General features: G+C 45.0%; 1 protein-coding gene across 1 annotated transcript in view; it reads left to right on the top strand.

The window, feature by feature from the left end:
• Positions 1–13,902, top strand: part of NEK7 (NIMA related kinase 7) — a 243,809-nt gene that overhangs the window by 172,868 nt on the left and 57,039 nt on the right. Inside the window, exon 6 of the mRNA XM_082264886.1 lies at positions 2,143–2,237. Within this exon, the coding sequence (XP_082121012.1) occupies positions 2,143–2,237 (95 nt within the window). The remainder of the gene's footprint in view (positions 1–2,142; positions 2,238–13,902) is intronic.

Raw genomic sequence — 13,902 nt, 5'->3', positions numbered from 1 at the left:
AAAACCTGACTTTGTGCAAGTTTACAAAGTGTGGAAGTGTAAAAATTGATGCCGATTTGAAGCCCAAAGGGCAAATATTTGATTTAGGTTATTCTTCTTCTGTTTGCGCATTTTGTAGATTGATAAAAATAAACCAAGTTTTTGAAAGCATTCTTTCTTTACTTCACTGGTCTCCAAACTGCTGCCTAGGGGTCGGATGCAGCCCTTTGCGTAATTTTATTTATTATTTTATTTCATCCACAACAGGGTATTCCTTCCACTTACACTATTCCTCCAACTGATGGCAAAGATGAGGCATTGTTTACTCCCACTTACGCCAACACATTTTCTACTCCCAATGGCCACAATTTGGCCTTTAAAAAGTATGCAGGAGAGTAAACTGGTCCATCGTTTAGAAACTTTGGAGACTCCTGCTTTACAGCATTTCTTCACACCGGCAAATGTTTTTTATACTTGTGTTTTTTTGTATTTTTTTTTCTTTTCCTTCCCTATAACTTGGTTATCATGATGGATAGAAGCCCTTGCCACTTTGACAGTTATACCTTTATTTTTGTCATGTATGTTTATATCTAAATCATCTCTCAGCCTAAATAGGGCAATATGTTTATTTTTGGTGGCTATCAATAAAATTGGTAGCTGGCAGGCTCCCACCTAATTTGCTCAGTTGGTGGGGGAGAGTTTCTTCCGCATTGGGTAACTGGATTGGAGAGGCTGAGTTACATTTGAAAGCCCCCCCAAACCCTCCCCTCCCCCCCCCCCCCCCTCCAAAATGTGTCCAGCAGCTCCTCCGCTTAAAACCCATGAAGGAAGAGGGTGTTTACACCACACTCTTCTCAGGAAGTCCTTGGAGATGCATGGTGAAACCAAACTTGTTTACCTGTAAGGGTGTCAGCATTTCATACAGAGTAGACTGTGGTGACTGGTTGTGCAGAATCTCTATAAGATGTGCATGGTTTTGGAACAAGCAGCTGTGCTTTATGGGAAAATTAGTAATTGATTACTCCACTGGATGGCTTTCTTCACACAGACTTCAATCTGTATGAGAGCAGTGTGAACAGCATGCTTTTTCAAAGCATTTGTAGATCTGTCAGCAAGCTTTGTTGAAGCTTTTAGGGCTCGTTCATGCCAGAACACAGTGGGGGAAATCTGTATTCGTGTGCATTTCCCGCACCGTGTTCAAAATGCACTGGGTGTGAGGTCTGCTGCGGGTGTCAGGTTCTCCACACAACTGGATATACGTTTAAATGCAGCTATAAGACATGGAATACTGAACTATACCGGGGGAACAATACAGTTTGTATTTCCTTGAACATCACCCCAGTGGACACAAAAGCTTTGCAGATGTATACTTGCCATGTGGGTGTTCGTTACCTAGTGGCTTTGAAATTGCAAGCCACTGGTTTTAGAAAAGATGACAATGTACATGGTTTTGTACACATTAACTTTTGTAAGTTTGCAAGGCGTGTCAACGTGTTGTCTTTTTTTGCACAAATGGAATATGCTTGTTGGTTAATTACCATTTAAATATGTGCTGGGTCCTGCATTTAAATTTGAAGGAATTTGAACACTTATTGTGCTTAACGTAAATGCTTTTGGATACTTTATGTATTTACTTTGTAAATATGTAATATACATTTCTCAAATATAAGGTGTTTTGGCCAAGAAAACCGTAATGTATTTGTGTAAATACAAGAGAAATATGCAGACTACAATTTTTGGATATGTACCATAAATATTAGCATAGGCCTCAATTGCTTTTGTTCAACTTAACTGATGAGATCAGGTTTATTAGTAGCGACTGTAGCATATGATGTGTTTGGATAAGGAGTTAAGTTATTTACAATAAACCTTATGACTAAGCACAACAGTGTGTGAAGCAGATCAAGGTGATCATGCGCCACTGTTACTATTGTAACTTTTGATTTCTAATAAACCACTTGATTTTTGGACATACTGTGTGGAACTATTTCTTGTGGAACTGCATATTGTAATTCAGCAGGGTAGAATGGATTCAGAGGTGGATGTGAGCCAAAACACTAGCCGCAACAGGTTTTCTATAGTTAAAATGTATTCAAAACTTGCATTGCCCTTTTACTAACAATATTTTGCTCAGTGATTTTTTTTTTTTCCCTTGCTCGACAGTTGGTACCCCCTATTACATGTCACCAGAAAGGATACATGAAAACGGATACAACTTCAAATCAGATATTTGGTCATTAGGATGTCTGTTGTATGAGGTAATTATTCTTTGTTGTGCAGCAGAGAGTGATGTTCAGCTGTATTTTACTGGTTTACAGTTTTGACTTTCTGAAAATGTAAGGTACCAGTTTACCTTTTTGGGAATTTTTTTTTCCCATGCTATCTCCGTACACCCAACCCACCTCCATCCCACAAACCGCTGTTTACACCCACACTGAAGCCCAGCTGCTTAAAATTTAGTACTTTACTGTGCCTGTGCACTAATGCCCCTGTAGGAGATGTTCATGAATAAGAAAAATTGGAATGTGTGTAGTCAACCCTCTCCCAACATGAGGTCTGAACCAAGAAATAAAATGTCAGCAACCATGTAGAGGCAGGAGCTTCCTTTTTTATTTTATATTTATATACCAGTTGTGCTTTTACATTTCATGATGTAACGGAGGAGGTGGGCACAGGCGCAGGGCAATCCATGCATTTGACAAAATAGTATACTTGTTCATTGACTGACAAATAATCAGATCTTCATAACTGTTGGGTTATATTGCCCCCTACAGGAGTAGGCCATTAGGCAGAGAAAGTCTGGCTACGCCTGTGGGCAGTCCCAGGGGGTAAACTCCCTCTCCTATATGCACTCAGTTTTTGTTCTGCCTAGTCAGGAGTAAGGACCTAGTTCCGTGCTTGGATCTTTGATCCTGGCAATTTTTTCTTTTTAGGTAGAATTATTTTTCACCTGGATTTTTCCTGTGAGATCTACAATCAATTGCTGGACTGGGCGATGGGCTGGATAACCTAGATCCTGTGGTCATCCCAGTCTGGGCAGCGAGCGCAAGCAGATCTCAGCTCCGTGCTACGTCGGCCGCGACATAGCCCCACTGGACGGGCTGGCCTGCAAGTGAAACGCCTCGCGAGGTCGCATACAACTGGGTCTCAGCCTGAGTTGCAGCATTCCTCCTGGCCGAAAGCCCCTCATTTCGATGGAGTGGGGTTCTGTCTGAAAAGGGGCCGCCTGGTTCATTTTTTGGTGCGTAGCTGCCCCCCTCTCCCCCTATAGGGTTTTGGGCCCTTTCTTGGGACCGTCTGACCCCCGGGTTCCCCACCACATATGTTGGGGCTGTTTGGGTGGTCTGGTCCACCTCCTGGTGTGGGGGGAAGGGCGCTATGCTGGTGATGGGGGCCGACGGGTTGCACCGCTGGCGACCAGACGATCGACTGTGCAGGGGGGATTCGTACCTTGTGGGGGCTCCTGCCAGGGCCCTCCGTCCTGCCTGGGTCTGTTATTGAGGCCTGGCTCCCCTCCTGGGTCCATGTAAGCCTTCGTGGTGCCATACAGGGCCACCATTTTGTTGTAGCCTGTGTGTTTCTATACACAGCGGTAATGTTTGTGTAGTCCGGTGGCCATTTTGCAGTTGTTTGCCATTGAAAATAGCATGACAGTAGAGCCCTGTGGGCGGGGATTTCGGCAGTGGGAGTCCCTCCTTATCCCCTGGTGCTGACTCCTCTCACTTCCTGATCGCCGTGCGTGGAGTGCAGATTATCCTGGTGGCTGCAGGTGCCTGTTTCTGCTGGGTGGTGAGTCTGGTGGGTTTCTCTTCCTCTCTGCTTAGGATCCCTTGGTGCTTGTGCCTTGCAACCAGATGGTGCGGCCAGCGCCATGGGGGTTGTCCCTCGCAGTGTTACACTTTTTGTGGGGTCCCCTTGGTGGCTCATGGAGTACTTGAAGCACATCTCCCCACCTGATCCCCTCTCTGAGGCTTGTCCCAGTCTTCTATCGATGCACTGACGGCAGTCCTGGAGTCTTTTTGGTCCTGAGTGGAGGTGGCCTTCAGACAGGCTAGCAAAAAGTGCCCCCTTTGCCCCTGCCTCATCTGTCTCATCAGATCCTGAATCTGATTCAGCCACTACGAATCTGGGTCACCTTGCTGGGTCTGCAACCATGCGCCTGGAATCCTTTGATTGTGAGGATGATTCCTCCACGTCTGCAACAGTGCACGAAAAGGCACTGGTGGAAGCACTGATTGTATCTGTGTGTGAGACCTTGAAGATGGAGGACGCAGCTGCGACGGAAGCGCAGGTTCCTTTTGGCACTCACATGCCATCCAGAGCGGCAAAGGTGTTTCCTTTCCCCGCCTATTTTGACAGAATTGTCGCTAAAGAGTAGGGATGACTAAAGTGTCCCCTTGGGGTCCCTAAGTGCTTTACTAGGCGTTACCTCTATGAGGAGTCTCTTATTAAGAAGTGGACCCCCTGGTTTTCTGATTGAACAAGGCAACCAAAGGCAAGGGGGAGCTATTCTCCCTCCAGGACACAGCGTAAAAGCTTAGCCCACTCGGTCAGAGTTTGCGACACCAGGGAAATGGTGAACACCGGCCTCCGTGCCGAACCAGCCGGAGTATACATTTTGCAGGCCACAGCTTCCGCCTTCCTGTCAGTCCGATCCTTAAAGGCCGGGGACGCCCAATTTTTCAGTTTTTTATTTGTTAAAGTTTGAAATATCCAATAAATTTCGTTCTACTTCATGATTGTGTCCCACTTGTTGATTCTTCACAAAAGATTACAGTTTTATATTTATGTTTGAAGCTTGAAATGTGGCAAAAGGTCGCAAAGTTCAAGGGGGCCGAATACTTTTGCAAGGCACTGTACCTTAACTATAGTATATATTTTATATGCGGCCCGAGAAAAAATCTCTACACTCAATGTGGCCCAGAGAAGCCAAAAGGTTGGACACCCATGCTGTAAAGGGAGATTCTGACCAAATGGGACAAGACTCCACAGTTTCTGGACAATCGGATCCGGCTGAGTCGGGGGACGATGTAGTCCCTTATATGATGGCTTTATTCTCTGGTGCTTCGGCTGGGCAAATCCTTCCTCCCCTTTTATTGGGCAGTGGTCAACACCGATGCCAGCCTGTCTTGCTGGAGAGGCGTCCTCGGCAAGCATTCTGCTCGGGGGATCTGGACACTGGAAGAGTCCAGACTACTGATCAATGTCTTGGAACTCCGACGGATCGTCTTCAGGGTTGTCCAGTGCGCATTCAATTGGACAATGCAACAGCCGTGGCTTGTGTCAATCATCAAGGGGGCACAAGAAGCGTCCTGGTGGCTCTGGAGGTAGCAGGCATTCTAAGGTGGTCCAGCCTTCTCCGCCGTGCACATTCCTGGGGTGAAAAACTGGCAGGCGGATTACCTCAGACGGCAGGCATTGGACCAAGGGGAGTGGTCCCTTATTCCAGAGGCGTTTTCATCGGTTGTGTCTCCGGTGGGGAACTCTCGAGGTGGATCTGTTGGCATCTCGGCTCAACAGAAAGGTGCAGAAGTTTGTGGCTCAGTCAAGGGATCCTCTGGTGGACACCACAGAGGCGCTGGTGGCCCTGTGGGGTCAGTATCATCTGATTTACGCCTTCCCTCCTCTCAAGCTTCTGCCAAGGCTTCTACACATGATTGAGGCAGAAGGGATTCCAGTCATCTTAGTGGCTTTGGGCTGGCCTTGCCGGGCTTGGAACACCGATCGGGTGCTGCTGGTCGCGGATGTTGCTTGGAAACATCCTCTCAGGATCTGCTATCCCAAGGACCGATCTTCCATCCTGCTTTGCAGTCACTGGCATTGACGGCCTAGCTGCTGAACCCCAGGAGCTGAAAGATAGAGGTTTATCTGAGTTGGTGATTCCTACACTGTTAAAAGCTAGGAAATCTACTTCTAGGAGGATCTACCATCGTACGTGGAAGACGTACATTGCGTGGTGTCAGTCTCTTGGGGTTCATCCTCGCTCCTTCTCGGAGGCTCAGATCTTGACCTTCAACGGGGGGGTTGAACATAAATTGGCCTTGAGTACCATCAAGGGCCAGGTGTCGGTTTTGTTCCAACGATTCTTGGCCACACACTCCCTGGTGCGTACCTTTCTTCAGGGTGTCCTACATTTGGTTCCTCCAGTGCAGGCTCTGTTGCCGCCTTGGGACCTCAATTTTGGTGCTTTCAGTCCTCCAGAAGCCTCCATTTGGGAATCTTTGGAGATTCCCCTGCTTACACTGTTCCAGAAGGTGGCCATCACCTCTGCATGCAGGATGTCGGAACTGGCGGCATTATCCTGTCATCCACCTTACCTGATGATTCAGAGATAAGGTGGTTCTTTGCCCCTGTCAGTTCCTTCCAATGGTTGCTTCTGATTTTCGTTTGAATGAAGATATCGTGTTGCCTTCCCTGTGTTCCAGGTCTAAATATCCGAAGGAAAATGCCTTGCATGAGTTGGATGTGGTCCGGGATTTAGGGTATACCTGGCAGCTATGGAGTCTTTCAGGAAGTCCGACTCACTATTTGTGCTCACGTATGGGCCTCGTAAAGGCTTCCTCTGCGACCATTTCCAGATGGATCAGACAGTATTTCAGGCCTATTCCATCAAGTTTCAGGTTCCTCCTTTCCCTTTTAAGACGCACTCTACTCGGGCGCTTAGTGCCGGTTAGGCTTTTTATCATCGGGCTTCAGTGACGCAGGTTTGCAAGGTGGCCATTAGGCCGTAGATGCACATTTTCACAACGTTTTATAGAGTGGATGTGTTGGCATTTGCGGATGCTTCTTTTGGCCGCAAAGTTTTGCAGGCTGCTGTTGAGAGGACCTGATCAAATACATACGGGTGTATTGTATTTTTCAGCTGTGCTTCAGTTGTTTTGGTTGAGCTCCTGTTGCCTGGTTGGCTACTGTTTAGCCTTGGGAATTTTTTTGCTTTTCCCACCCCTCACTGCTTTGGGAAGTCCCAACTGATATGAAGATCTGAAGCTATGTCCGTCAATGAACGAAAGAGAAAATGGGATTTTTGACTTTTCGTAAAATCCATTTCTCTGATGATCATTGACTAACACAGCACCCACCCCTCTGTGGAGTTGTAATTTTTCTGACACTGCTTGTAACAAAACAGAGTATAGCAGAAAGAGGGAGTATACCCCCTGGGACTGCCCATAGGCGTAGCCAGATTCTTTTTCTGCCTAGTGTTCTACTCCTGTAGGGGGCAGTATAACCCAACAGTTATGGAGACCTGAAGCTGTGTCCGTCAATGAACATCAGGGAAATCGATTTTAAGGTAAGTCAAAAATCCAATCCTGCCCGGTCTATTGTAATAAGATGGCTAACCGTAAGCCCTGTTTTCTTAAGATCTCCCCCTCCCGCTCTCTGGCACAATTTGTCACCCACTGTGTACACAATAAAAGGCTTTGATTCATGCCTTGCATTGCGTACAATTGTGATGAGCTCTGTGATTGGTCATAGTGATCCCAGGTACAGACCAGGCCAATCACAGCCCATCTGTACCATGTAGTTCGCTGCAGCTAAATACAATAGCAAACACTTAATAGTTTCATTTCAGAAAAATGGTTGCTTAGAAATGTAAAATTCAGTTATTAGCAATCGGTGTGTGGAGAAAAAAAAAGCGTGGCAACGTAATGCACTGTATGTAAAATAACCCTAACCACTGTATGTAAAATAAGGAAATAATAAAAAAGGAGTTTTTTTTTTTTTTTTTAACTGTCCTCAGTTTTTTTCTTTACTGTCCTCCGTCAGTGTCCCTGATACCTGCCAGGCCAGTTATATGTTGACTTTGTACTGCACTGGTGACAGTACTTAAAGAATTTTTAGAAAATTGTGAAAAAAAATTTCAACATTTTCAAAAACAATTGTGACAAATTACAACTTCAATTTAAAAATACTCACCATGCCTCTTAAATACCTTGGACTCTCTGCTTTCCAAAAAGGGGTCATTTGGGGAATATTTGTTCTGTCCTGGCATTTTTGGGGTTGAAGAAATGAGATGGGTCGTCAGTGCAACAGGATTGATCAATTTTCAGATGCAGTGGGTAAAACTTAAGTATTGAACACGTCACCATTTTTCTAGGTAAATATATTGCTATTGACATGAAAATGTCACCCAATCCATACATACAAATAAACCAAAAAAAAGAAGTTGGGAAATGAAAGTGTTACTAATCCCACAACCGTAAAACCAGTCTGTATATGCAGTAAAGCATGCTTGTTATACTCACTGTGGAACCTAAGAGTCTAATCCTCTGCATTGTTTAAAAATGCTGTTTGATCCTGTTTTCTCTGATTCTCTGCTTCTTCCACTTCAAAACATGTCCGCATAAGACAGAGCCATTGGAGTCAGACTGCACATGCTCAGTTTGGTGTGTATTGCTAGAGTTTATTTATTTTTTTTCTTGGGAGTGTGCATGTGATCAACACAGGGCCAATCGGCAATGTCCAAACAGAGGGTCTGGAACCCTGCATCCTGATAGGAAAGCTCAGTGCAGTATGAAAACTCCTTCTACAAGCTTCACCAGGAACAGATAGAAGTCACTAGACTGCTATATATTGCTGGCAAGAAAAGGTTTTTAGCAGTTTATATTTTCTAAAATAATTACATTTCCATGTTCTGTTTGAGCAGATATAGTGAATGCAGTGTCCTAGGTTCAGTTATACTGTAGGTTATGTGTAATAAAATGGAATGACACAGGGAAAAAGTATTGAACACATGAAGACAGGGAGGTGCAAAAAGGCATGGAAAACCAAGACACCAGCTTTGATCGATCAGTAATTGGAAAGCAATCCTGCCCCTTGTCAGTGCAAATGTAATATCAGCCAGTTCAGTCCCAACTGATGGCTTCCCATTACTAAGGTGTCACAGAAGAAACCTCTCATGAGGGGTAAAAGCAAAGCATTTTCTCAAGGCTTTCACAACCATTGTTGCAAAACATACTGTTGGTATTAGTTATAGAAGGATTTCTTAACTTCTGATTGTTCCAGTGAGCTCTGTTGGAGCCATATAATCCGGAAGTGGAAAGAACATCTTATCATAAACCGACAACGACCAGGTGCTCCTTGCGAGGTTTCTGACAGAGGAGTGAAAAGAATTAGACGATCTATCCAAGAGCCAAGGATTACTTATGGAGATCTTCAGAAAGTCATGGAATTGGCCGTTAAGCCGCCATGGCCTGTATGCACGCTCATCACGCAGGACTCCGTTGCTGAAGAAAAAGCATGTTGAAGTTTAATTTTGCTGCACAACATTTAGACAAGAATGTGAAATACTGGAAAAATATAGTCTGGCAGATGAGACCAAAATTGACTCTTCGGATGCCATAATACACACCATGTTTGGAGGACAAATGGCACTGCACATCATTCCAAAATTACCATACCAACAGTGAAGTTTGTCGGTGGGAACATCATGGTGTGTGGCTATTTTTCAGCATACGGTACTGGCAAACTTCATATCCTTGAAGGAAGGATGAATGGAAAAATGTACCAAGACATTCTTGATAAAAATCTGCTGCCATCTACCAGGATGATGATGAAACGAGGGTGGGCATTTGGGCAAGACAATGATCCCAAACCCAAAGCCAAGAAAACTCTCAATTGGCTTCAAAGGAAAAAAGCTGCTAGAATGGCCCAGCCAACCACCTTACTGGAATCCAGTAGAAAATCAAAGCCCATGGTACCTTCAAGATTTGAAGACTGTGGAGAAATGGGCCCAATTCACACCTGAGCATTGCATGTGACTAGTTTCTCCATAAAGGAGGCGTCTTGAAGCTGTCATTACAACAAAGGATATTGTACTAAGTTTTAAAAGCATTTGTTAGCATGTTCAATACTTTTTCCTGTCATTCCATTTTACACATAACTTAAAGTGCACCTGGAAAGTATTTACAGCGCTTCATTTTTTCCACATTTTATGTTGCAGCCTTATTCCAAAATGGATTAAATTTATTATTTTCTACAAACAATAGCCCATAATGACCACGTGAAGGAAGTTTCTTGAAAACCCGATTAATCAACACACCTCTCTACAGAGAGGGCTCCTGGGTGACAATTTAGTAGAACCTCCTATTCACAACTAACAACAAACAATTCACTTATATCGCAAGCTCAAATTGGCAGCTGCTATAATTCGCTCATCGAACATGAGCATTAAAAAAAAAAAAAAAAAACTATAAAACATAGGCAACGCTCCATTATACATCATTAGATACCTTTACATACAGTAAGTATCTATCCACAGGTATATACGATAGACTGAATGGCAAACAGCAGTATTTGTACACCACATGGGGTTGTGATGGCCTCATACAATTTGCCACTCCAATTTATACAGGCTGATAGTCAACCATGTGGGAGAAAACAGTCTTTCTATGGATATGGCATCCGTGGAAACACACTCAAATGTGATCCGTGTCATCTATCACCAATAAATCACCACGAGTGAGTCCCGTGCCCTTTCAATTGAACATTCCCCACAGGCAGGTGAGTGAAAAGCATAGAACGCTGATTTCACTCTCTCTAGAGTTCTGGTGGTCTCCCCACAGGCAGGTCCTCAGTGCTCACGGGTATTACAACTCATGAAACATGCGATAAAATAGAGCATAGATCATATATATCACAGTCCGATTACTCCTGAATGATTTAGTCTAGTCACACTGCTCTGTTATCGGTATTAGTGGCTGTGACCGCTATCTTCGTTACCTCCGAGAGGCGTACTGACGTCACTGGTCGCCGTATGGTCCTGCCATAAGACCGTAGAGTGACATCAGCTCTATATACTTTTCACTCACCTGCCTGTGTGAGTGTTGAACTTAAATGGAGCGGGACTCGCTCGTGATTTTTGGTGATAGATGACACAGATCACATTTGAGTTTGTTTCCACGGATGTCCCATCTATAGAAAGACTGTATTTCTCACACATGGTGGACTATCAGCCTGTATAAATTTGAGTAGCAAATTGTATGAGGCTATCACAACCCTACGGGGGTGTACAAATACTGCGGTTTTCAATTCAGTGTATTGTATATACTCGTTGAAAGATATTTTATGTATGGTACCTAATGATGATTAGTGAAAGACGTTTGAATACTTTGCAAATTTATAAAAAAAATGAAAAAAATCACATGTACATACCTTTTTATGGTCTTTGCTCAATACTTTGAAGCACCTTTGGCACCAATGACAGCCTCAAGTATTTGAGTATGGTGCTACAAGCTTGGCACACTATTTTTGGGTAGGTTCTCTCCTTCAATCTTAAGTTCCATCAGGTTGCATGGGGAGCATCAGTGCACAGCCATTTTCAGATCACTCCAGAGATGTTCAAGTTTGGGCTTTGGCTGGCCACTCAAGGACGTTCACATAGTTGTCTTGTAGCCACTCCTTTATCTTGACTGTGGGCTAAGGGTCTTTGTCCTGTTGGAAGATTAATCCTCTCCCCAGTCTGAGGCTCAGAGCGTTCTGGAGCAAATTTTCATCAAGGATGTCTCTGTACATCGCTGCATTCATCTTTCCCTTGATCCGGACTGGTCTTCCAGTTCCTGTTGCTGAAAAACATCCCCAGATCATAATCTTGCCACCATTATGCTTCACTGTAGTGATTGGTATTGGCCAGGTGATGAGCAGGGTTGGCTTTCCTCCAGATATGATCCTTGCCATTCAGGCCAAAAAATTAAATCTGTTTTATCAGACCAGAGAATTTTGTTTTGGAAGCTGGCCTCTCCCTTGAAAGGTCAGACCTGCGGGTTCCCCTCAGGACCCCCCCCCCCTTTTTTTTTTTTTTTTTGCTGTTCCATGTGGGTCATCTTGGTACCCACTCCTGGGTTAGCGTGGTGGATTGGAAAGTGACCGCCAACGGCTGATGGGCTTGACGGCTGGGGGGGAGTGCTGGCTAATGGTGGTCCTGTGCCTTAAATCCCCCTCTCCACGGCTGGTGTCAGGGCTCCTGGGATCTCCCGGTCCCTAGGAGTCTCATAGAGCCGCATACAGAGGCCATTTTGCTGTAGCCAGCGCCATTTTTTGGGGGGGCCAATGTGTTTCTAATGGCCAGCAGCCATGTTTGTGTAGTCTGGCAGCCATGTTTGGTTGGTCCGGCGTGCTGACCTGTTGCTTTAGGGTGTGATTGTCCTGGTTCCGGTATCGTAACGGTTTCAGGGTTTTTTACAAACCATGGTACCAAAAAGGGGCGGCAAGGCATGTCTGATTCTGGACCTCAAGGCCCTGAACTGCTTTGTACGGTTACAGAAGTTCAGAATGGAGTCCATTTGCACGGTGGTGGCATCCCTTCATCAGGGGGATTTTCTGGCCTCTATCGACATCAAGGATGCTTAGCTGGACATTTTGATATGTGCCTGTGACACCAGCGCTTCCTCCTGTTTTGCTGTGGGGAGGGGGGGGGGGAGCATGATCAGTTTGTGGTGTTACCCTTTGGTCTCGCCTCTGCTCCTTGGGTCTTCACAAGTGTTGGCCACGGTTCTGGCGTTGCTACATCAGCGAGGGATGGCGGTAATGGGCTACTTGGACGACCCCCATCTAAGTCTCCTGACCTCAATATCATTGAGCCACTCTGGGGAGATCTCAAATGTGCAGTTCTTGCAAGACAGTCCAAGAATTTACAGGAACTGGAGGCTTTTTGTCAGGAAGAACGGGCAGCTTTACCATCTGAGAAGATAGAGCCTCATCCACAAATACCACTAAAGACATTAAGCTGTCATTGATGTTAAAGGGGGCAATACACGATATTAAGAACTGGGGTACATAATCAGAATCATTTGGGTAGTTTCGGTTTGTCATTATGATTTAAAAAGAGTAAACACTGTTGATTGATAATGGCTTCAGCCAAACACTAAGCATGAGTAAAAAAAGTTTTTGTATTCATATTCTCTGAAAAATGGCCAAGAAATCTTAAATTCTGCCAGTGTATGTAAACTTATGAGCACAACTGTAATGTGTCCTTCCCTGTGTCCCATGCCTAAACATCCTAAGGAATTTGCTTTGCATGTCCTGGATGTGGTTCAGGCGATTCAGGTGTATTTGGCAGCCACTAAGTCTTATCGGAGGTCCGTCTCACTGTTTATTATCACGGACAGGCCAACCTTCTATGATGAAGTGAGCTGCCACCTAGATAAAGGTAAGCCTGTGTATGTAGTGTACCTGGACTTCGCAAAGGCCTTTGACACCGTTCCCCACAAACGCTTACTGTTCAAAATAAGGAAGGTAGGTATGGACCATAAGGTGAGTACCTGGATAGAGAACTGGCTCCAGGGGAGGTTGCAAAGGGTGGTGATTAATGGGGAGTACTCAGAATGGGCAGGTGTGGAAAGCGGGGTCCCCCAGGGTTCTGTCCTGGGGCCAATCCTGTTTAATTTATTCATAAATTATCTAGAGGAGGGGATATCGAGTAAAATCTCAGTATTTGCGGATGATACTAAACTAAGCAGGCCAATATCTTCTGGGCAGGATGTGGAAACCTTACAAGCGGACCTGAACAAAATTATGGGGTGGGCAACTACATGGCAGATGAGGTTTAATGTTGAAAAATGTAAAGTAATGCACCTGGGTGCCAGAAACCAGAAAGCAAGCTACTCGCTAGGGGGGGAACCTCTGGGTGAGTCTAGGATGGAAAAGGACCTTGGGGTACTGGTAGACAACAGGCTTGGCAGTGGCATGCAATGCCAAGCCGCTGCAAGCAAAGCCAACAGAATACTGGGATGTATAAAAAAGGGGATTCATTTCAGAAATAGAGATTATTCTCCCACTCTACAAGACTCTGGTCCGGCCACATCTGGAGTATGCTGTCCAGATCTGGGCACCGGTCCTTAGGAAGGATGTGCTGGAACTGGAGAAAGTCCAGAGAAGGGCAACAAAAATAATTAGGGGAATGGAGGACATCAGCTATGAGGAAAGGCT

Source organism: Pelophylax lessonae (genome assembly GCF_965119305.1).
Source record: "Pelophylax lessonae genome assembly, chromosome: 8".
In the NCBI taxonomy this organism is placed as follows: Eukaryota; Metazoa; Chordata; class Amphibia; order Anura; family Ranidae; genus Pelophylax; species Pelophylax lessonae.
This window is presented reverse-complemented; position numbering and strand designations above follow the sequence as displayed.